Raw genomic sequence first — 22055 nt, 5'->3', positions numbered from 1 at the left:
TATTACATTTTCTATAATTCTTCCCACACTTTATCAATGAGCGTATTTCTATGGAAGCAACTTCTTTGTTTGCTTTTCATTTACTTCTGTTTGTTCTGCATCTGAAGTTGTTATATTATGTTTTTGACATAATTTGTGCATCACATTATATTCAGACATTTATTAATAATACTTTAATATGGAGAATTCCATATATTTTTAAGATTAACATACTATGCCATGTACTGCAAATGCTCATGCTATTGGGAGCCATATTTACAATTTACTTGTGTTTCATTATGTACCCATTTACATTGCGTTGCCTTACAGCATAACATTTTACTCTTCTTTGTACACTAGAGCAAGTAGTACATTTTAAAATCTTACGTTATCTACGGTCTTTGAGCAGGTTTGTCCTGAAATATTTTGATGCAGAAAAAGGTCACTGGCCCTTTTTAGAGGTATAAAAAATTGGGTATCAAGAGTGTGTTTTAATGTTAGAGGAAATTATATCCAAGACATACATCATAAAGTATTTATTTCTGTTTATTTCCTTGTGGTAAGTTGTTTTGCTTTTTTTTTCTTTTAGTCAGTTTATAGTAAGTACAAAAAAGTTAGAACATTTCCACATTGGATCCCTTTTAAAAGATAATTCTGAAGGTCCATCAGTTCATTCAGCTTTTTGTAGCAAATTTGTTTTTGTTAAAAGCCATGAATTCTTACTGTGCACTATGCATATAGCATATATTGTGTGTCTAACATTTATCCGAATGCATGAAAAATTCAGCGTGATTTTTTTATTCTTCACATTTGGTACATGTAGTACTGTAAAACTTAGAATGAAAACACCAAAAAGAAAAGTTCACAATTTAGGATAGAAGAAAACAGAGATTAGCTGATTAATGTCAAAAGTAGTATTGAAAGATGCAGATCTCCTAGTATTTTAATACTTAGATGGATAATTATTATATCCTTGTATATCCTGCAATCTGATTGGCAGAAACATGGTCCTTAACAGGTAACCCCCCAATTTTTTTAACCATGACCTCATTTTTAGCCAGCCAGATCTTTCCATTCCAAGCACATTTACCTTGCCCATAGACACAGAGCTAGACATCTGGCCATGTGATTTTCGGGGTAATTATTGTTAGCCACTGCTGCCAAGGTAAGCCCCAGGTGAAAATCTATGGAAGGACTTGTGGGGATTATATTGAAGCAAAGTACAATGAGGAACATAGAAGGGATATCGCAGACTTACTTTCTCTTCTGAGTTAACTATAAGAAGGTTTTTAATACTGTCTATGGGACAACTCCCATAGTAAAAGTTATAGAGGACTTTTACCCTACTCTGGCTGCTGATGTGACCTGAGGTCTAGTTCTCAATGTCTATGAAGTTGCCATGACTATCATTTTCTGCTATGAAGAAAAGAATGTTTTTCATTTTCAGAGACTGTCATTGGAGTACTGTATACAATTTCTGAAACACTTTGTTTTCCAACAGATTTATTCTGTCGTAATCCATCTTTTGAGCATATCGTTCCAATGGCAATAATGGCTCACTTGTTGGCCCTGTATGAAGAAATAACTAAAATGTTAAGTGTTGTCTACTTGGCTGTGTTGCCTTAATTCCTCTTACCAGTCTTTATTTTTAAAGACCAAGAAGTGGGTCACAGTTGCTTACATTATTACTCGTCACTCATTTTGCATCCTGCATGTAGTTTTTTCTCAAGAACTGGTGTTTTGTGAAAGTTTGTTCCTATTGTTTTGTGTGATGATTAAACAGTACTGTCAGTTTCTTTAGAGATAATTATTTGACCTTTAATATTAGTGTTAAAACTAATTTCCCTTTTGGATTCTTAATCTCTTCTTAAAATCCATCGCTCAGCAGTTGAAAAGGTTTCAGAAAAGAAAAAGAAATCCATATTCATTGTTTTGTATTAATTTGATCCTTTTATATCCTCAGCAGCAACAAGCTAGCAATTACTTGCAGGAGTTACCTTTCTGTTGGATATCAGCCTATAATGCACTTTCATAAAAAAGACCTATAAATGCAAGTTAGCCACATTGGCTTGCGCTACACTTAAAAGTCATGAAAAAGTTTTGGTGATTCATACAAATTGCTTTGTAGCATTCTAATTCATGGGGTTGGCAAGCAGCAAAATTTGATGGCCCCAACTGTTTTTCCAACCAAGATAATAGGCCCCCATTCAGCAAAGTACTTAAGCATGTGCTTAATTGCATTGCTTTATTGATACCATATAGAATACCAAAGTTAGAGGTTGTGGTCAAGATTTTCCCTCTTCCTTGCCTTGATCTTCCTCTGTCAGAGTCATCCCAAAACTACAGAGGAAGACCCCACTACATATTATTCCACATGAGTGCTTTACTAACTGCATCTGCTGTGGAGTAATTAATGTAACTTTGTGTAATTCTAGTCAGTTCCACCCAGCAGATGAAAGTGCAGGTAAATCAGTTCTCTGTAAGAGTACTCACAAAAGTTCCCCTAGGGCTGCTTGAGATGGTAGATCTGCCAACATTAGGTGGTGGATCTGCCAGCATTAGGTGGTGGAAACAAAAGTGTTCATTACCCTTCTAATCCATAGAGTGTAAGATTTGCTCAGATCTGTCCAATATCCTGGCTCTGACAGTGGACAATATCAGATGCTTCAAAAGAACATATTAAAAACTCTGAAGTGTGCAGTTTTGAAATACCCTGTCCATAGATGAAGTTTCTTCTAACTCCTTCAGTTAGAAGTTGGTTTATGCTCTGAAATATTAGGGTTTGGATCCTTTCTAAAACAATGGAAAGTTTAAAAAGCAAAAATTCCTTGACGGTGATACTTTTAAAAATGTAATTACAATTGTGGTTAATGAACATGATATACGCTAAATATCCAGGGAAAGTAAAATAGTGGACACTAATCCTTGCTACTGTAGGTGCCCATTTTTGTATTGTTTAATTCATGTTTGGCTTAGAGTTACACATCAACTGTTCCATAAGATTCGCCGAACAATCTAATTTATTATGGAAAAGTTAACAGTTTTAGTTTTGTTTTCTACAGAAAATATTACAACTGCTACCTGAGAGGATATTTTATCGATGGCATTTCCACAGTATAGGTAAGAAGAAACACTTTTAAAAAATATTTTAGTAGCAGCTTAAAATAAAAGTCCTTTTTCACACTACTGATTTCCTGTCCCTCCCCTCATATTTAGCTTGATCATGCAAGAACTCTAATTGGCTCATTTTCCACTTTCCTTGTTGTATTTCCTTTAACCCAAAGTAAAGAAAAGAAAATAACAAACCGTAAGCTTGTACTTTGTTCTCTCAGTTTTCAGTCTGTTAGAGTCTGGTTTTGTAAGTGTTTGGAGTGTAAACTTCAATTTGCTGATGTTGGGGTGCAACTCCTGTAACCACTATGCCACTGTGATGTTTTGGGGATTACCCAAACCAGTAAGGGGTTTAGTCACCATCTGTTCTGTAACCTTGGGTGCATTTATGCCGTGGAGCTTTCATTCAGAACCCTGACACCCGTAGTTTGCCCACAAGCACAAGGTCTCACCCTGGCTTCCACCAGCCTAGTTACTCTTTGCAGAGTACCACAAACAGCCCTTCCAGGCCCAAGTCACCCCAAATCCATCCACCCTGCGTTCTTAAGTACTAGACACTTGGACTTTTATCCTCTGCTTTGTCTCCCCCAAAGGTGTGAAACCAGCGCCCCCCCCTTCCCCCGCAGACACCAGCTTTCTTTGGTGCACACTAGCACAGGGGTCGGCAACCTTTCAGAAGTGCTGTGCCGAGTCTTCATTTATTCACTCTAATTTAAGGTTTGGCGTGCCAGTAATACATTTTAACGTTTTTAGAAGGTCTCTTTCTATAAGTATAATATATAACTAAACTATTGTTGTATGTAAAGTAAATAAGGTTTTTAAAATGTTTAAGAAGCTTCATTTAAAATTAAATTAAAATGCAGAGTCCCCCTGACCGGTGGCCAGGACCCGGCCAGTGTGAGTGCCACTGAAAATCAGCTGGTGTGCCGTGTTCACACGTGTGCCATAGGTTGCCTACCCCTGCACTTGACAGTTTGCATGCCAGAGACCTGCTTGGGGTAAAAATAAACAAAAGGCTTATTAAATAAAAAATATCGCAGATTCAAAGGTAAAATAGTATGGAATAGCAAACATATACAAGTTACACAGCAAATAAACATAATGATAATAAACATAAATCAAATTAGATAAACTCCCTTCTCTAATGCAATTTACCCAAAATCTCTGAACAGTTTCCCAAAGTACCTCCTGCTATAGATTGGATCTAGTGCTTCATGGACAGCACACACGAAGTGATTGTCCCTCAGTTTCTCTATGAAAACAATAATTTAATGCCTCCATTTAAAAAGCCTTCCCCCTCCACTTTTTTCCTTTCTCTTGCGTGGTGACTCATGTTTGTTCAGAGTGGGGGAAATTCCTTCTTAAGCTGATAGTCAGGAAGTCAGTGTTTTCCCATTAATTTCAATGGACTACTATTTGTCTTTTCCTGGGTAGTACAATGGTCGGTGTTAGAGCTAATCTCTTCTTGTTAGGAAGGCAGCCCCTCCTCAGCCTGACAGCACCACTAATTATGAGCACAGTTTGCTATATTCATGAATACATAAATTCATAACTACAATCTATATACATATCTCAAATGAACATCAAGTTCAGAACATTACATGCTTTATAAAAGACCTTACTCAACATATTTTTATAGTACAGTATACAATCAGTTGATTCAACTGCTTATTCTTTGGGGTTCAGCCCCCCTGTTCTCCCCTGGGGTGCCTGAACCCTGATTGTCACAGCAGTATTAAAATATGTGCGTAAAATATGGTTGTTTACCATTAAAAACTTTCTGTTAGTATAAATATAAGCTGGGTAGTAATGCCATTTTCAGTGAAATTTTCAAGGGCATCTTTGTCGTCGTAAAAATTCCAGGCTACTGTCGTCCTACATAAATTGCCATGAAGATCCCCACAGAAGGAAGGGCACATCATGCCCTATGAACCACAGAACCATTTAGTAGTAGTAGAAAAGTGCATAGGAAGAGCTCCAATACCAGCCTTAGAGCTAAACATTCTTGAACCTTCAGCTCTTAAAGGCTCCATTCAGCTACAGTCCTCAGTTCCTTTTTCTCTCCCTGCCAAAGCAGTCACAAAACCCTTCAGCTACATCCCCTGATTTATTTTACATTTATTTATTTATTGGTATTTTGCTGTCTAGTTTCTTCTTTTGCCACAAGAGTTGTTATATAGTTGTAGCTTTTATTTCCAGGGATTTTTTCCCCCCAAATAGTACAAATCCTGGGCATCACAAAAAGAGTGAATTTCAAGGCTCATGTCTTTAGCATTTGTATTTAGTAGAGTGATAAAAGCAGGAAAATGTCAGCCAGAAGGTCTGAGTTCTACTCCTGATTCTGTTGCTGACTTGTGGAGCCTTGGGCAGATGTATTAACCTCTCTGTGCCTGTTTTCCCATCTGTAAAATGGGAATAATACTTAGGCATTCTTTTGCAGAGTTCTTTGAGATTCTTGGATGAAAAGCAGTACAGTATCTGTGACCTAATCACTGAAAGGCAAAAAGTAGCACACAAGATGACGCACTCTGAGGTAGTTTCGATCCATAAAGCGATTAATGGATTAGGATGACAAATAAATAGAGAACTTTCATCTGTGCTTATAGTAGAATCTGGCTCCAGTATGTTTTGTTGTTTATATGAAACCCTATCCATTTTCTTGAGACCAATACTTGAAATTTCAAAAAGATAAGTTGCACTTTTCAGCTTGTATAAACTGAGAAATATGGAGATTAATTTGCCATTATCTTTTTGAAACTTCATGCCTCTGGGATGAGCAGATCTGAAAAATCTTTCTGTTAACTCCTTGCACAACATCATGTTCTTGAAAAAATAGAATGGAGATTACAATATGAGAGAGGGTTTTGCTGTATTTTGTGGCACAATAGCACCTGTTTTGCAAGCTAGCAGTGTTGTGGTACAAACTATGTGGCATACTACATCTGAAAAAACGAGTGACATGCCTTTTGTTGGATAGAAGGATGGGGGCAAGAGCAGGGAGGGGGGTTGAGGGAAGAGTTGGACAGGAGGGGTGAGTGAGAGGGCAGGAGCAGGGGGAGAAGGGATTGGTTTGAGGGGACAGGAGCCAGGATGGGTTTGGGGAAGCAATCCGATAAGGGGAAGGCGGTAAGGAGCAGGGATGGAGCAGATAAATACAGAGGGAACAGACACAAACAGGTTGGGGGCACAGAGGCAGAAGGGTCTATAAACCCACTTGAGAACGTTCTCCTATAGAACCTGGAATTACACCCAACCCTGTCTGAACTTTTTAGATCAAGTGGGAAGTCCGTGTTGTACATCTAAAGATCCAAACCTTGCTGATGACCCCAAGGGCGGCAGGGGAGTGTCAGTATGCCTCCACATGATGATATTTCAAGGTTTTTTAGTTAAGAAAATTACATTTTTAAAAACTACATTAAAAGAATGTTAAGGTTGCAAAGCCTAACACTCAAAAGTTAGGAAATGCCAGAATTAAGGTGGCCTGTGAAATCTTAATTCAGCTCCTGTGTGCTTATGCATTATGATAGCCTTTAATACATGAACACATAATATGCTTTCCATTGGACCCCTGCCTCGTTCAGTGAATAGGTAGTTAGTTATTCAGTATTGCTTTTTATCCGCCTCATTCATTGTGTGGTTCTAGGTCTTATTTAACACAGGCAATTCAAACCCTCCACTGAATACAAAATTATTCATTTCCTCCTTGACATGTCGGGTGCTCTCACCGTAGTATCCAAGTGCTTCACAAGCATTAATGAATTAATCTTCATAATGCCTCTTTGAGATTGGGTGGTAGTATTGTCCCCATTTTACAGCTGGGTAACTGAGGCACAGAGAGAATAAGGCCAAAATTGTCAAGTCTCCACTAATTATGGATGCCCTATGTGAGATACCTAGGGCCTGACTTTTCAGAGTACTTAGCATTTTTATAGCACTTAATATGTTGAAAGCACAGCTATAATGACCTTCAGTTAAAGTTGTGTATACCCAGCACTTATGAACATCTGGCCCCAGGTATTTTATGTGGGCACCCAGAAAATGAAAAACTATGGTAGAGACAGGGATAAAATTCCATTATCCAGGACAGTGTTTAATAACCTAAACCCTTAGAACATCCTTCCTTCGTTTTTCCTTTCCTTGCTTTGTGCCACTACACACCTTCCAACTTATGCAACAAATGAGGAAAGGGTCCTTACAGTCAACAGCCTCATATTTTACAACCTTGATTAGTTCCCAGAGCACTCTCCATCTCCTGTACTGAATGAGGCTGGGGTCCTATGAAAAAATTGTATGTAGTCATGCAATTAAAGACTGTGTATCATAATGCGTAAGCACAAAGGAGCCAAATTAAGATATCATAGGCAAACCTAATTCAGGCATTTTCTGATATTTGAGTGCTTGACTTTGCAACGTTAATGTTTTTAATGTAGTTTGCTTATTTAATAAAGATATAGCACAATATGGCTAACAAGCTAATATTATTCTCTTGTGCACTGTGGAAAAGCCAATAATAAAATGAGGCAGAAATAATTTTTCTGACTAAATTTCATAGCTTGAAGGGACAAGCTTTTCTCAGGTAGTTCAGGGCTCTAAACTGCAATATTTGTAAGCCAAACATTGTGGCTTGTGTTAACGCACGAGAACCAGAAAGCAAACCTGATCATTGTTGTTTCATTGACCTGGATGAATTAAGTAGAGTAAAGAGAGACCATAAATACTGAAATGTAAACTAAATTTTCAAAGTTCTTTAAGTTTTAATAATCTAACTTGTTTGTGACACGGGAAGGAAACTTTAACATATATATTTTAACCTGATGGTGTCCCTGTAAATTAATTTGAATATGTCAGACTTATTACTGCTTTGAAAATGAAAAACTATACTTCTGATTAGCACCAAAGCAGTCAGAACATTTACTGTTCTGTTTATTGAATATAATTTGGACACATGTCACATTTTTAAAGCACTGTTCTTTATTTGGGATTTCAACACTGATTTTGCTGTTTCATCAACCAGTGTGTTTTCTAGCTGAGCAATGAATTTGTGATGGCAGCAGAAATAATGGGTGGAAATGAAAGGTCAAGGAAAGGGCTGTTGTCAAATTTCCAGTTAGCACATACAAAAATAAAAGGAGACATCTGCTTGAACTACTTCATTATAATTTCCTGTAAATTTGAACAGCATAAATTGGGTTTTGCTCAGACATTTTGTAACTATTGTATTGTTTTGATTTCAGTCAAAAAGTCATAATTTGGGAAATTTTTAGCCAGCTTCAATTAATGGGCAAGTAAACTTGATGGCACATTGATTTGTGCATGCACATTTGTGTGTACAAATAGTATTTGCACATGCAAATGGTTTGCTTTGACAAACATTTACTTAATGTTCATGTGCACTAACAATAAAGATGCAAATGTATTGGGGCAGTAGGTTTACTATTGTGTTGCAAAATGGTTAAATTTTGTTCAGTAGGGCATAGAGTACCATGTTTAAGTAATGCATTTAATAACAAGCCATGGATGTGTTACTTTTCCACTGAGAGATTATTTTTGAGAGTTCAGCTAATGATATTCTGCACTTTCAAATTTGCTCTGATGTATATTAAAGTATTTTATGTTAGTTGACTGGCATTTTCAAAGTTGTCTAATTTTTTGAAAATGTCTTTTTTGAAAACAGTTTTTAGTCTTTGTTCTCTTAGTTGTTCGTACATCTGCAGGCCTCCTTGTGTGTGTGTGTGTGTGTGTGTGTATGTGTATATATATATATATATATATATATATATATATATATATATATTTTTTTTTTTTCTCAGCAATTGTTGTCAGTATTAGTTCTTTTTCTGTTCCCATGCTTCTCCCTTCCCCAAATGAAAAAAACATTATAATCAATTTTCCAGTCAGTATACCATAATGTGAACTGTGGGCATGAAATGTTAATACAATAATTAAAAAAAAGATATAAAATTATAAATTTAATTTATTAAAAAAAAATATTATCAGTTGTTCACTGATAATATTTTTAAAATGAGAGAAATCTGAGTAAAACAAAGTAGACGTCAGATAAAAAAATCAAATTTAATGTTCCATCTTTCTGTTCAACAGAACATATAATATGTTAGCTACAACATTGCTAATTCCCTACAGGTATTTATTTCTTAAATGAACACATTGCAGTAGTAATATTGGTTAGCAGCATTTAAATGGTCTGTTGTGGTAAAAATGCATTTAATAATTTTAATGTATTTTCCTATTTCATTTTTCTAATTTCAGGGTCAGTTTTGAAGAAACTTTTGCACACTGGAAACTCTATTAAGGTATTTCCCTTAGATGACATATTAGTGTTTCTTGCTACTTTTAATTCCAGAGCTACCAGAGGCGTTTGGCCCCTGGTTCAAGGCAGAGCAGCTTCAGGACTACTCTAACTTACGGTGGCAATATTGGCTTTCTAGCGACTATTACATTGGCCGGATATTGGCAGAATGCAGCAGTACTCCTGAATATGCCTCTAGCACACCCTCAATGCTGCCTCTTAATATGGTCGGAGGGCTCACTGGAGAGTGATAGGAGTGAAGGTGCTTATCTTCATATGTTTGAAAAAGTATTTTTTACTTCTTTAAATATTCAGTATTTTTACTGCATTTTCCTGTTTATATCAATGTAACTTTCTACTTTCTTTTCTTTTTAGATAAGATGTGAAGGAATCCGACTATTTCTTCTTTGGCTTCAAGCACTTCAGACAAACTCCACAGAGGAGCAAGTGTTAATTTTTGCATGCCTAGTGCCTGGTTTTCCAGTGATCATGTCATCAAGAGGTCCCTGTACACTGGATACGCTCATTAGCCCTACTCCTAATTTGCCTGATGGTAAGTAAAATCATCAGAATTAAAGTGCTGAATATATAGCCCTTTCTGGCTGCTAATTCATAGAATTACAGGTGTTGCTAATGGGGGAAAATATCTAATAGATCATACTATCCATCTCTGTAAATCAGTGAACCAGAGACATGTCGTATTGAGATTATTATCTATTAAAATATTTTCATAGCACTGTATCCCTGTAGTCTTGTAGTTCCAGAGTGAAGAACATTTTTATGTTACTTAGTGTTAAAGATATAGAAAAGAAGTCGCCAGATCTTTTTGCACTGCTTTGCTACTTCCTGCTGGTCACTGAGTGTAAGTAGATCTAGACAGTTCTGTTCAGTATAAAATTTAAAAAGAACTTGAATCCTATATGGCTAGTACTTATATTTAGGTGAAAATTGCTTTTTAGATGCCTATAAGTAGAAAATGAATCCCAAATTATACTTCATATATTGTCAGCATGGATCTCATATTTGAGATCCACCGTGAGCACCTCGACCTCTTCCCCTCAGAGATGGAGAGGTTTTGTTTGTGCTAGCAGGGAAAAGAAAATCCTTGGGGCCCTTTAAGGATTGCTCACCCTTCCTGTCTTCTTGTGGGTTTGGGAGGGATTTTTGTTAACTGGCTAGATTGAAGCCTATGGGTTTCTGTGCATTAGAGGGGAAGTCTTATAAGTCCTTGTCCATCCCCAGGATGCCGTTCTACATGTGGGCTATCTGGTTTCTAGGTCATGGTGTGAACATCACACTAATCCCTTTTTGGATCTGTGAAGGAATTTTTCTCACTAGTAGATTGGCCGGGTAGTGTGGGTTTTTCCACTCCCCCTATCAGCAGTCCAGTGACCCGGTGGGTAGGTTAGGTTGTAAAGTGTTCATGTTGTCGCAACTTGGCAAGTGTCCAGAGCAGGTACTTGTTTAGTAGGGGGTCAAGTTCCCTGATCAACTGAAACTTAAATCAAGATTAGGGGAGGATATCCCCTAAAGGAAGATAAAGCCCAGGAAAATAGATGAGTTTTTCAGCCTCCCTGAAACTCTTGAAATCTGGACTCTTGCAGACCAAACAGCAGCCAATTCCAGAGTTTTCATTTAAGGACATTTAGATTGATCCTAACTATTCAAGTGAAATGCAAGTATCATCTCTTTGCTAAGGTCTTTCCACAGGAGGAGTCCACAGCCTGTAAAGGGAAAAGTTTAGCAGGCAAGAAGAAACAGTGGGGATGGAAGAGGAGGAACAGGAGAAGGAAAACTTGAAAACTGCATAGTATAAGAGGGAAGGGGGCATCTGTGGGAATATTACCTTCTGGGAAAGCGCTTAGTGCCATTCTTAATTGTTAAATTGGATACTTTACTGATATACTTCAGATGGATATCAGGGATTATTGATTCCATACACATCCTCTCACTGATCTGAACAAAGGTGTATAAGGGACTGTGGTTCCAACCATCGTTAGTTAATCCCTTCCTTCTATTATTTTTTCAGTTGTTGGCAATCTTGTTCTTTCTTAAGAGCTAATATGTCTAGTGTTGTCGAGGCTTCATATATTCTGTAGTAAGGTCCCTGGATTCTCTGGCACTCCAGTGGAAATTTTTATTATTCAGTGACAACTGCAGATATATTTTAAAAACAGAGGTTTAAATTAAACTCAGTATAAATAATAGACCTTGTGTTATTCATTTCAGTATTAAATTCAGTTTATGCTGTTCTCACATTGCTAGTGTGCCACAGATTATCATTTTTAATTTTCATAGTTAACAAGGTATTAAAATGAATTGGACAGTTCACATCTGTCAGAACTACTGTTTCAGGCTATCTGCAAACTCGGACATCACTGCATCAGTTCTCACTCAGTTCATTATTTTCAGGATTGTCACTACTGTGAAGGTTAGAAATTCCTCTCTCGATAAATTGGTCTCATAAAGGAAAAATCTGTATGTTAGGTTTTGGTGGTTAGGGGGCCAGGGCTGATGCTGTTTCTAGCTATATATTTTGGGGCGTGGGTAGATATGAAAACAATCCAGCTGACTAATGGAACGTGGCTTTGTGCAATCAGTAGATGTATTTATACTATAATATTTTATAGAACATGACTACATCACAAATTTAATTTATTTATACCACTATTTTAAAATTTGATCTTTTTTAAAAAAATATTTCTCTGTATTTTAGCAAAGATTTATCCTGAAGAAATAACTCCACTTCTGCCAGCTATCTCTGGTGAAAAGGTTGCTGAGGACCAAACCTGCTATTTTCTTCAGATATTGTTAAAGTATATGGTAATCCAGGTGCGAAAAGAATAATTGGTAAACTCTTTAATAGGTGGGGGAACATACCTGTGGTGGGAGTTTGTTTTCATTGTTTCTACTTGTACAATATTTTTCAGATGGAGGTTACTGTCATCCAGAGAGTTGCTTATTTTTTATAAAAGAAAAGAAGTCAAATATTTTGTTGTGGCTTTTGTATTGAAATTGGTTATTTCTATCTCAAATAAGTAAAACAAGTAAGGGATGATGTTATATTGTGGGGTTTTGTGTGTTTTTTTTTTTTTTTTAAACTTTAGTTTATATCCATAAAGAAGGTTTCTCACAAGGTAAACAGCTTCACACAAATCCCTAGTCACTATGCTCCAGCATCTGACATCAGGAAGCTGATTTCAAAGCTTAATTAATTTTGACTTTTCATACAATAGTTGCACTTTGCACGTATCTCAAAAGCTGTTAATAGAATAATCCCTCTCTCAGCCATCAGTATTGCTAGTATGATAAGAGGTGGTCGACCCCTTTCAGTCAAACGATTCAGTCATAACTCTTTAAATTCCTGTTGCTGGTTACGTTACAGAATTCTAACAAGTAATTTACTTTTCATGTAACCTTTGAGGAAGGTCATCCTGTTAAATCAAGATAAAGCCAAGTAGTTATGAAATGCATTATAGTAAGCCACACCTCTGAATTAATGTTCTCCACAGGACTTCATTCCATATTGTCTCCTATTTTACCTCTAGTCTCTAAGGATATGTGTACACTGCATCTGGGAGTGAGTCTCTCAGCCTGGGTCCACTGTCTCATGCTAGCATGCTAAAAATAGCTGTGTAGACATTGCGGCCTGGGCTCTGAAGCCTGGGAGACTTCAGAGCCTGAGCTCCAGCCTGAGCCACAACATTAAAGCATCATCTACACATCTATTTTTAGCGTGCTAGTGCAAGGCTTACTAGCACATGTGTGTGGACCTGGGCTGGAAGGCTTGCTCCAAGATGCAGTATAGACATATAACCCAGGATTTTAGCAAAGCTTAGAAAGTTCATTGGCTGTTGATTTAGTAGCACCCATGGCTGTGACTGGTTTGTTTTCTTCAGCTAGATAGTTGCTACAGCAGGATTTGGTACTGATGTTGACAGTGACTTTGGACATTTTTTAAAAAATTGACTTTGTTTAATCTGGAATCTATTTTACATATAAATGGACCCCCTACCTTTTAATTAGTCATCTCAGATAGATGTTTTACTAGGGGCATATGATGTCCTCGAGTGTTGTTGTGACAAAGGGGGGCAGGGTTTGCTGTGAAAACGGGAGCCAGGTTGTTCTTCATGGGACAAGGCAGTCCAGAATCACTAGTCTTCTCACTATACTCTTCCTCCCTCTGCTGCTTGGTACCAGCTTGCTATCTCATAATGGGAGCAGTTCACATCTGTTTTAGGCCTGGTCCACCACACTTCAAATTTAGGTCAGCATAAGTATGGTGCTCAAGGCTCTGAAAAATCCATACCCCAAGTGCTGTAGCTGTGCTGACCTAACTCCAGTGTAGATGCAGCTAGGTTGATGGAAGAATGCTTCAATCAACCTACCTACCATCACTTGGGGGGGGTGATGTTCTTTCAGTGGTGGAAAATCCCCTTCTGTTGTTGTAGGCTGTGTCTACACTACAAGGTTACATCAACATAGCGATGGTGCTATGCTGCTATAGTCCCCATAGTGAAGACATGGTCTTCAAGGTGTTATTTCTGGCTATCAGCAGATCCAAGAAGGTGCTCAAAATTGCCTTTTACAGCCATCTTTATGTGTTAGTCAGGCTGGGTGTTTTAAATCCCCAATGTACAGTAAGTGAGGAAAGGAGGAGAGGCCATGGGACTATTTGGTTTGATCAAAATAATCTTGTGTACGGGTTTGCATTTTGAATGTTGGTTAGGGGGTGTAGATATAACTTGTTCCTTGTTAGTGATACACACATTGATGAAAACAGATACTAGGAATGAGTGGAGATAGGAGTGGAGAGATTGAGGTTTTTTTTAAAAGGATGTGAAGGCTGATTTAAATCAAAATTTTAATTAAAAAATAGATAAGACACAATAGTGTCTACATACTCTTCCCGTAGGAGAGAAGAATAATGAAAGTATTCTAAAAATACAAAAATTGAGATTAAAACAAAATTAAAGTAAAATGAGGGAGTGAAATATTAAAAAGCAACCCTAATAGAACAAAGAAACATATACAAATTAGGTGTTAAATAACTCTAATATTTCCTGTAAAAAGAACTAAGGTAATGAAAAACTAAAAAGTGGAAAATTGATATTTTATTACAGGAGATGCGTTTTAGGAAGGTTATGTGAGCAAAATGGTAAATGGTTTTAAGTGTTTGTGTCATCTTGCTTAAAGTGCAGTTTTACTGCACAAAGTGACTATGTAAAAATGATACCCTTCCTACTCAACAGAACTGCTCCCTTCATGTATATAAACATCCAACATACTATGGTGCAAAAATAAGTTCAGTTTTTTGTTTTTGTTTTTTTAGCGCTGTTGGCCCTGCAAAGCCAAAATACCTTAGGACTGTGTGCACTGCAGATTCTGTTCCATCTTGGTTCATAAACAGAAATGTACTTTAAATTCTGATCAGTTACACTTGTGGAAAATGGTGCTGCACTAGTGCAGCTGAGGACCCAGTTTGGCTGTACAAACCTTTTTTAATGATGGTGATGGATGAGATGAAAAACACCCATTCAGAGTACGGAATGAGCTAACACTTAGAGAAAAGCTATGCTTTAGGGAAGAAAGCAGTAGACAAACTCCCTAATGTTTAACGGGACTAAAGACTGTACGTATTTTGAAGAGTCTTCTTTCTGGGGAACAAATTTTTATGTCTTTTGAATTCAGACCACAATTTTGTTGTTAGTTTTTTGGTTTTTGATTTTTTGGAGAAAGGAGAGCTGATACATTGTACATTAATTAGCTTAAGTACATTGTGTAATTGGAACCAAAAGAATGGCCCAGTTAGTTTATAGCATGTAAACTGAGAACAGAGAAAAGTTAACTGATACCCCTGATTAAAGATGCAAAATAGAAATAAAGTTTTGGCAAAAATACACACTTTTAAACTGAATTTTGTTTTTGAAACTAAGAAAAGCAGCGTAAAGTGGAAGCAATCAAAAAATATTTAGTGGAAATTCAGCTGACTATGTCAGATGACTTGAGATGGCCAAAGAAAGCAATCACTGGACAGTAAATTTTAAAGGCAATCATGAATTTATATTCTTGTGCAATATTTGCAGCATCAGAGCAAACAGTAATTTTACACACATGAATAAAGTACACATTGTGTTCAGTGATGCTATTCAGAAGTAGATTTATTTTATTTTATTTAGATTTGACATTATAAAAAGAACATGTATACAAAATCCCATAGTACTCTGACAATAATTAGACTTACAGTAACTACACTGTGGCATTAATACATTAAAATTGACTCCACCAACATAAAATAATCAAGTAGGAGCAACAATTTACTTCAGACAGTAGACAGTAAAAGAAAAACTCCAGACAATACTTTCACTCCCAAAGCTTACATGTGTAAGTATTTGCAGAATAAAGCCTTGCAAGTTACAGGATCTTTGGTGATTTGGGAAGTTTTAAAAACATTTAATTGGGATGTAGGCTCATTATTGATGAAAGCGGGAAAATGTAATAGGACTATGGCTGAAGCAGACAAATCAATGATGGAAAGTAAAGGAAGAACCAGTATCCCATCTTAATTTTAGATTTGAAAATATGAAGATGGCTAGAGTTGATATTTTCTGGTTTGGTGTACAGGGATCAGGTGGACTTTAGCAAATACGTATGGCTCAAGATTGAGGCTTTCTAAGGTTATCTTGTATGTGCATATGCAACTCCATTAATGACAGGAGTTGGTTATGCTGATTATGAGAGAAAAATATACCCTGGAGAGACTAGTAGCTTCATAGAACCCTACTTAGAGGTAAGAAGCTTTGTTTAATCTTAGTAAAATATTTTAACAAAATACAATGACATTAATTTATGACATTTATGTGAGTGATTGGATTATAATAGTATAAGTGTGTCAGCTTTTAATGAGCTTCCTTTGTGCTTGCTTTTTAAATGACCTGGCATGCATAATTTTTTTTCTTATGCTCTTATTGTACTCTGTAGAGCTTTGGAAATAGAATACTAATATTTCATATCTATTATTGAAGTGTTGTTTTCCATCTTCCACATTCAGTAAAGCAGCATTTATCATCAACATGGAGAAATTTTTAATAGAATGTGTATTAACTTGAAACATTTTTTTTGACTCCATGGCAAAGGCTGCAAGCTTAGAGTGGAAGAATAAGGAGAACCAAGACACTGGTTTTAAGTTTCTCTTCGCCTTGTTTAGAAAGTATTATCTTCCTCACTTGTTTCCATCTTTTACAAAACTAACCAACCTCTACAAACCTGTGCTTGGTAAGTAGTGAGTTTTACTTTTAAGTAGCAAAAATATTTGGTGGTTACTTTCTGTAGTTTCTTTGTGATCATTACAACTATATATGCGTGACACTTGTGGCTTATAAGAAAAAAATATTTTCTCTAGTACTATTTTAAATTCCCCTTTTGATATTAACATATTGGTGAAACATATTAAGATAATTGTATTTATTTTGCATTTTTATCAAATTATTAGGTGCCATTCATTTAAAAAACAAACTTTGATCTTTCACATGTAATCACAGATATTAGTTCCATGGGTTATTTAACTCTTGCTTTAAGGAAAAACGGGTTGTAATACTTCCATGGTTGGATTCAATCCCTCATGCCCCCTGGGAGGAGTGGCCCGAACACAGGAAGATTTGTTTTTTGTTTTTAACTCCATTCCCAACATGTGGGCTGGAGCCAGTCCTGCATTCCTTGAACACCCAAAACTTCCATAGCCTTCATGTTGTTTTAGGTTGACAAAGAACGTGCACAAAGATAGTAAAATACATGATACAGGGTAGATGTTGAAAGAATTGTTAAGGTGCCCAAAAGCCAGATATTAGTTTTGATACAAATAAAATCATGTTTATTTTATCTTCTTCATCTTTGAAGGGCGGGGGAGAGCGAGAATGGCATCTTAAGGATATGTCTACTCTTTGATCTGGGGTGTGATTCCCAACTTGAGAGACAGACTTGTGCTTGCTCTCATTGAGCTAGTGTGCTAAAAACAGACTGTAGCTTGGGTGTCAGGAGAAGCTATCTGCCCTGAGTGCATGACCATGAGAGACGATAGGCAAATGCTCAGGTGGCTAACCTGTCCCACTGCTCGCAGCTCTGTGACTACACACTGTTTTTACTGCACTAGCTCAATGAGCAATAGCACAAGGATGTCTCCTCAAGCTGGGAATCGCACCCCCAGCTCAAAGTGTAGACACACTGTAGCACAGTCAGTGGAGGCTGAGATGTCGATGTGAGCACAGATGTGCTGTGAGAGCCAGTCAAAAAATCCAGTTGTATGATTAAAGGCTTCCGTCACTCTAGAAATGTTGAAATCCTTTTATTTTTGAGCTGTTCCTAATACACCAATTAAGTGGTGCATTGGAACTCAAGTGCTGGTGTTTGAATGGAACCAAAGCCATTAATACTTGACCAGTATTAATACTCCTCTTCAGCATCCTCCCTGACTGTGAACCTTCTCCTCTTCAGTCTATCCAGCATTTAGCAGCTAATACAATCTTACTTCACTGCCACTTCAACCAAGTTATTCACCCGTAGAAACTCTTCACTCCTTTTTTCACAACATTCAAAGTACTCATGCCCACTTTTAAGCCTCTGCACAACTCTGCCCCGCCTATGTTTTACCTCTCATCTATATAGTTCCTCTCCTGTGCTGTGGTTGTTCTTCACACCTTGAGCCCTTTGTCTTTTCTCCACTTCTTCTGTGCTTTTCTCACACTGCTCCCTGCACCTGAGTTGATCTCCCCTTTCTAGTGTGCCTTAGCACATCCTTTTTTCTTCCTCAAGCCTCACTCCTTCCACTTGGCTTTGCACTATTTGACTGCTCCTGATTTATTTACTTCATCCCTCTTTACCCTTTTCTCAATAAAAATGATCAGAATTTAAAAGATAATTTTACATTCTACTGTGACTCATATTCTTACTTTTAAAGTCTTGTCCCTCCCTTCCCTATCCCTTTCTTTTGTTCGTTGCTTGCATTGTCTGCTGTTTATCTGGTATGGATTAAGTTCTTCAGGGCAGGAGCTGTGCTTTTTTTGTCTTGTTTCTCTCCAGCACCATTCAAAATGATGGCAGTATATAAACATATATTAATAAGAATAATATTAGGCGTAAGCAGCTGGTGCATCACATTTATTATTTCACATGGAGAAAAAATGCTATAAGTCTAATGTTCAATTCATTTCACCAAGCAGTTGTTTTTTAAAAAAAAAAATTATTTATATTATCTGTTTAATCTCACCAGATATTCCTGATTTGAGGCCAAAACCAGCATACATTACTGCAACTCGGAATAATGAAAACATCTACAGCACGAAAATCCCATTCATGGCTGCTCGTGTTGTTTTTATTAAATGGCTTGTAACCTTCTTTCTTGAAAAGAAGTACTTCACTTCAGTGCAGAATACTAAAAATGGAGGAGAAATGCTGCCTAAAATCATTCAGGTATGTCATAAACTTGTTTCCTTATGTATATGCTAGAGAAGCTGCAGATGATCAAAATATATTGACAACTGAAACAAAAAGGAAATGTTCTGCTTAGGTGGGTGAATGATGGAGTTTAAATTAGCTTTCCTCTGATGGAGGAGTGAGTCTTTGGAGGAACTCTTAGCAATGTACCGGAAAATATTTCTGTAGCTGTTTGCCCTTTGCTTTATTTAAAGAGGAAAAGCAACCTTCTGAATGCAATATAATCATTAGACATTCTTGTTCTAAACCAGATGTTCTTGAACTTTTTTTTATATTGCAGACCTTTTCTCAATAGAGAGAGTATCTTGATGGCAATCTTTAATAATCCCACAACATCTTTACAACAACTTTAGCAGTTGTTTACAGTGAAATACTAGGAAAGTATTTAATGTATTTTTAGCTTCTTTTAATACAATTTACCATCTGGAAATGAGGAAAAACAGTACCCATATGATCCACCAGCAGTCTCCAGAGCACACATTTAATTTACAAGTTACTGTTTCTAATCTGGCCAGGATTGGTAGCTTCACACACCAAGAGTTTCATAGCAAGCAATTGGCTTTGACTGCAGATTCTCTAAAGAAATATAGAAAGTCCCGTAGTCAGAAGTCTAAAATTGAAATTTGTGTAGCTATATAACAGGAAGGACTTTTTTGTTTTGTTTCTCTGAAGCTCAAGTACTGTAGATCAATTTATGTCTCCCAGATTTTTGTCTGAAGAGTTGTCTTGCCACGTTCAACATACTTATAGCCACATGAGCTGGAAGAGACTTTTTCTCTCTAGTAAAACTGGATGAAAGCTAGTACTGAAAAAAATATTTGGTTTAAAACCCAGTGAGGTATGGTAAAATGTTCACCTTCAAAGTCAGAATTTCTCAAGTTACCCTATAGTTGGATATGAGATTCCTCTTCTAAATATAGAGCAAAATTGGTAAGAACTATGTGGTAGTTGTTGGCAGTGCTGACTTTTTAATGACTTTGAATTTCACTGAATGTGAGCAGCTCTCCCATGCAGCTTGTGAACTTCACTCAGAAATATTTCTGGAATCTGATACTGTAAAAAGAAAGGAACCTTTGCTAATCAGCACCTATGCCCAGGCAATATTTTTAGTGAATTGAACATTGTTGCATGTGGATTACGTGTTTTCTTTTAAGATAGCATTTCTTCCACTAAGTAAGTAGGTAAGTTTTACAGAACCTCTTTTCAAAGGACTACATCCTCTGTCATCTTCTCTCTCATGACTGGATCCCTTTTATTACGAAATGTTACAGCTATGCAAATAACCCCGTAATTTACCATTTTGCCAAGATGCTTCATGAATATGATTAGGATGACATTTTTTTACAAACGAAAAAAGTGACTTGGAATTCCTCCGCTATTTGTTTTCTTCCTCCCCCTGCATCTTTTTCCTCCCCAATTTTACTCTTCTTTCCGATGGAGTAAAGTGACCTAAGGATCATCCCCTAGCACTGTGCCCTAATGTGCCATCTATTTTCTAAAGACTAAAAAGCAAGAATCTTTGAAGGTAGATCTCATGTTAGAAAATCAAAGTTGCTGGTGTACCCCATATCGGTAAACTCCTTTAAATCTCCATGGTCCAACTCACCCTATCTCGTGGTTTCCTATCTCACAGTCAACAGATCTGAGATGGGGAATAGGATGCACATTAGGCATTTAAATATTATGACTAATTTTTTGCTTAGCTCAAGTTTATTAAAAGTTGTATTCAGTTGCTCCTGGGATTCAATGAGTTTGTGAAAGTTGCTGGTAACTGGAGTTCAGAATAAGTAACCCAGGTTTTTGGTATGTTTATATGCAATATTTTACAAATATTTTATTAGGCTTGTATTTTCTCCTGTCTAGACTGTTGGTGGTACAACTCAAGATAAAAACCCCGAGTTGGAAACTAGTGTGCTATCAGAGCAAGAGAAAAATCATTCCAATAGCAGCACTTTGTCTGATAGGAGACTCAGTAACTCTAGTCTTTGCAGCATCGAAGAACAACATCGGACAGTGTATGAGATGGTACAGAGAATTCTGTTGTCCACTCGAGGTTACGTCAATTTTGTTAATGAAGTATTTCGCCAAGTAAGTAGTAGGAGATTATACATACTATTGTATAACTTTAAAAACTGCAGAAGCACATATATAAGTGCACTGTGTGGCTAAGTGTTATGTGAAAGAAAACTGTAAATGCTGCTGAACCAAAAGATTGACTAAACTTCACCATGGTCTCATCTGCAAGTCCTTATCTTTAGAAGTCCTTTCTAAGTCCAGCCCGTAGATGATTATTATTTATAATGTTCCAAATAGAGGAAAGCACCATTTGTTAAAGAAGCTTTCATATATATTATATACAATATTTTAAATATATTCATTAATTCATCTGAAGATGTAGTTTTTAAGCTGAGACATAGGCAGTTAAAAACCATGAAATGTGATATTGTGTTCTGCTATTTCTTAGTGTGACCAGAGAGACTTCTCCCACCCCCCATGCTTATCACCTTGAGTTTGTTTCCCATTTTCTGGTTATAAACTGACTACTGGTTACCATTGAAAACTTAAAGTAAGTTTAAGATTTTGTATATCTACTTGATAAATTTAGAAGAGGGTTCTGAAATAAGATAACTTGCAAGGGATGCAGGTGAGGAAAACTGTATTATTTATACAATATAACAAGATGCTGTATTAGCATGATTAAAAGAAGTTTTGACATTTGCCAGCATTGAAAATCTCAAACTTTTTTATTTATCAGGATAAATTAGTAATTTGATAGATGAAGATAAGAAAGTCAAATAGGAATACAAATGTGTTGCTCAGACCAAAATAGCAATTCTGTCACACTTCCCTAGATCATTTAATGCAGCCTTGCATATGAATTTTGATGTTTCGTACACTGGTGCATATAATTAAAAAGCATGTAGTGTCTGCTACTGCATATGTGTGTGTAAAGCTGAGTTTGCAAGAAGCTTGCTTCTGCAGCTATGATCAAAGTAAATTCATAATTTCTATGTAGACAACAGTAAGTGTCATCATTAGATGTTTTCTCTTAGCCCCTGATATTAATTTGCCATCTTTGAAATCTTTTTTTTTTTTTTTTTTAAGAGGAAAATATCTATATGCAGTACAGATGCTTTCTATATTGAAAAAGAGATGGAGGTGGTTTGAC

The 22055-nt window shown here is 36.6% G+C and overlaps 1 protein-coding gene across 11 annotated transcripts in view; it reads left to right on the top strand.

The window, feature by feature from the left end:
• Window positions 1-22055, top strand: part of RALGAPA2 (Ral GTPase activating protein catalytic subunit alpha 2) — a 277139-nt gene that overhangs the window by 36588 nt on the left and 218496 nt on the right. For 9 of the 11 annotated variants that reach the window (XR_006173556.2, XR_010599988.1, XM_042846557.2 and 6 more), the window contains exons 4-10: window positions 3042-3099; window positions 9358-9401; window positions 9773-9950; window positions 12114-12229; window positions 16534-16672; window positions 18663-18862; window positions 20750-20974. Coding sequence is in view for 9 of the 11 variants with exons in the window: in XM_042846557.2 (XP_042702491.2) it covers window positions 3042-3099; window positions 9358-9401; window positions 9773-9950; window positions 12114-12229; window positions 16534-16672; window positions 18663-18862; window positions 20750-20974 (960 nt within the window). In the remaining 2 variants the exon portion in view is untranslated. The remainder of the gene's footprint in view (window positions 1-3041; window positions 3100-9357; window positions 9402-9772; window positions 9951-12113; window positions 12230-16533; window positions 16673-18662; window positions 18863-20749; window positions 20975-22055) is intronic. The other 2 variants (XM_065589834.1, XM_065589835.1) reach the window with 2 other exon arrangements.

This window comes from Chrysemys picta, chromosome 3 (assembly GCF_011386835.1).
Source record: "Chrysemys picta bellii isolate R12L10 chromosome 3, ASM1138683v2, whole genome shotgun sequence".
In the NCBI taxonomy this organism is placed as follows: domain Eukaryota; kingdom Metazoa; phylum Chordata; order Testudines; family Emydidae; genus Chrysemys; species Chrysemys picta.
This window is presented reverse-complemented; position numbering and strand designations above follow the sequence as displayed.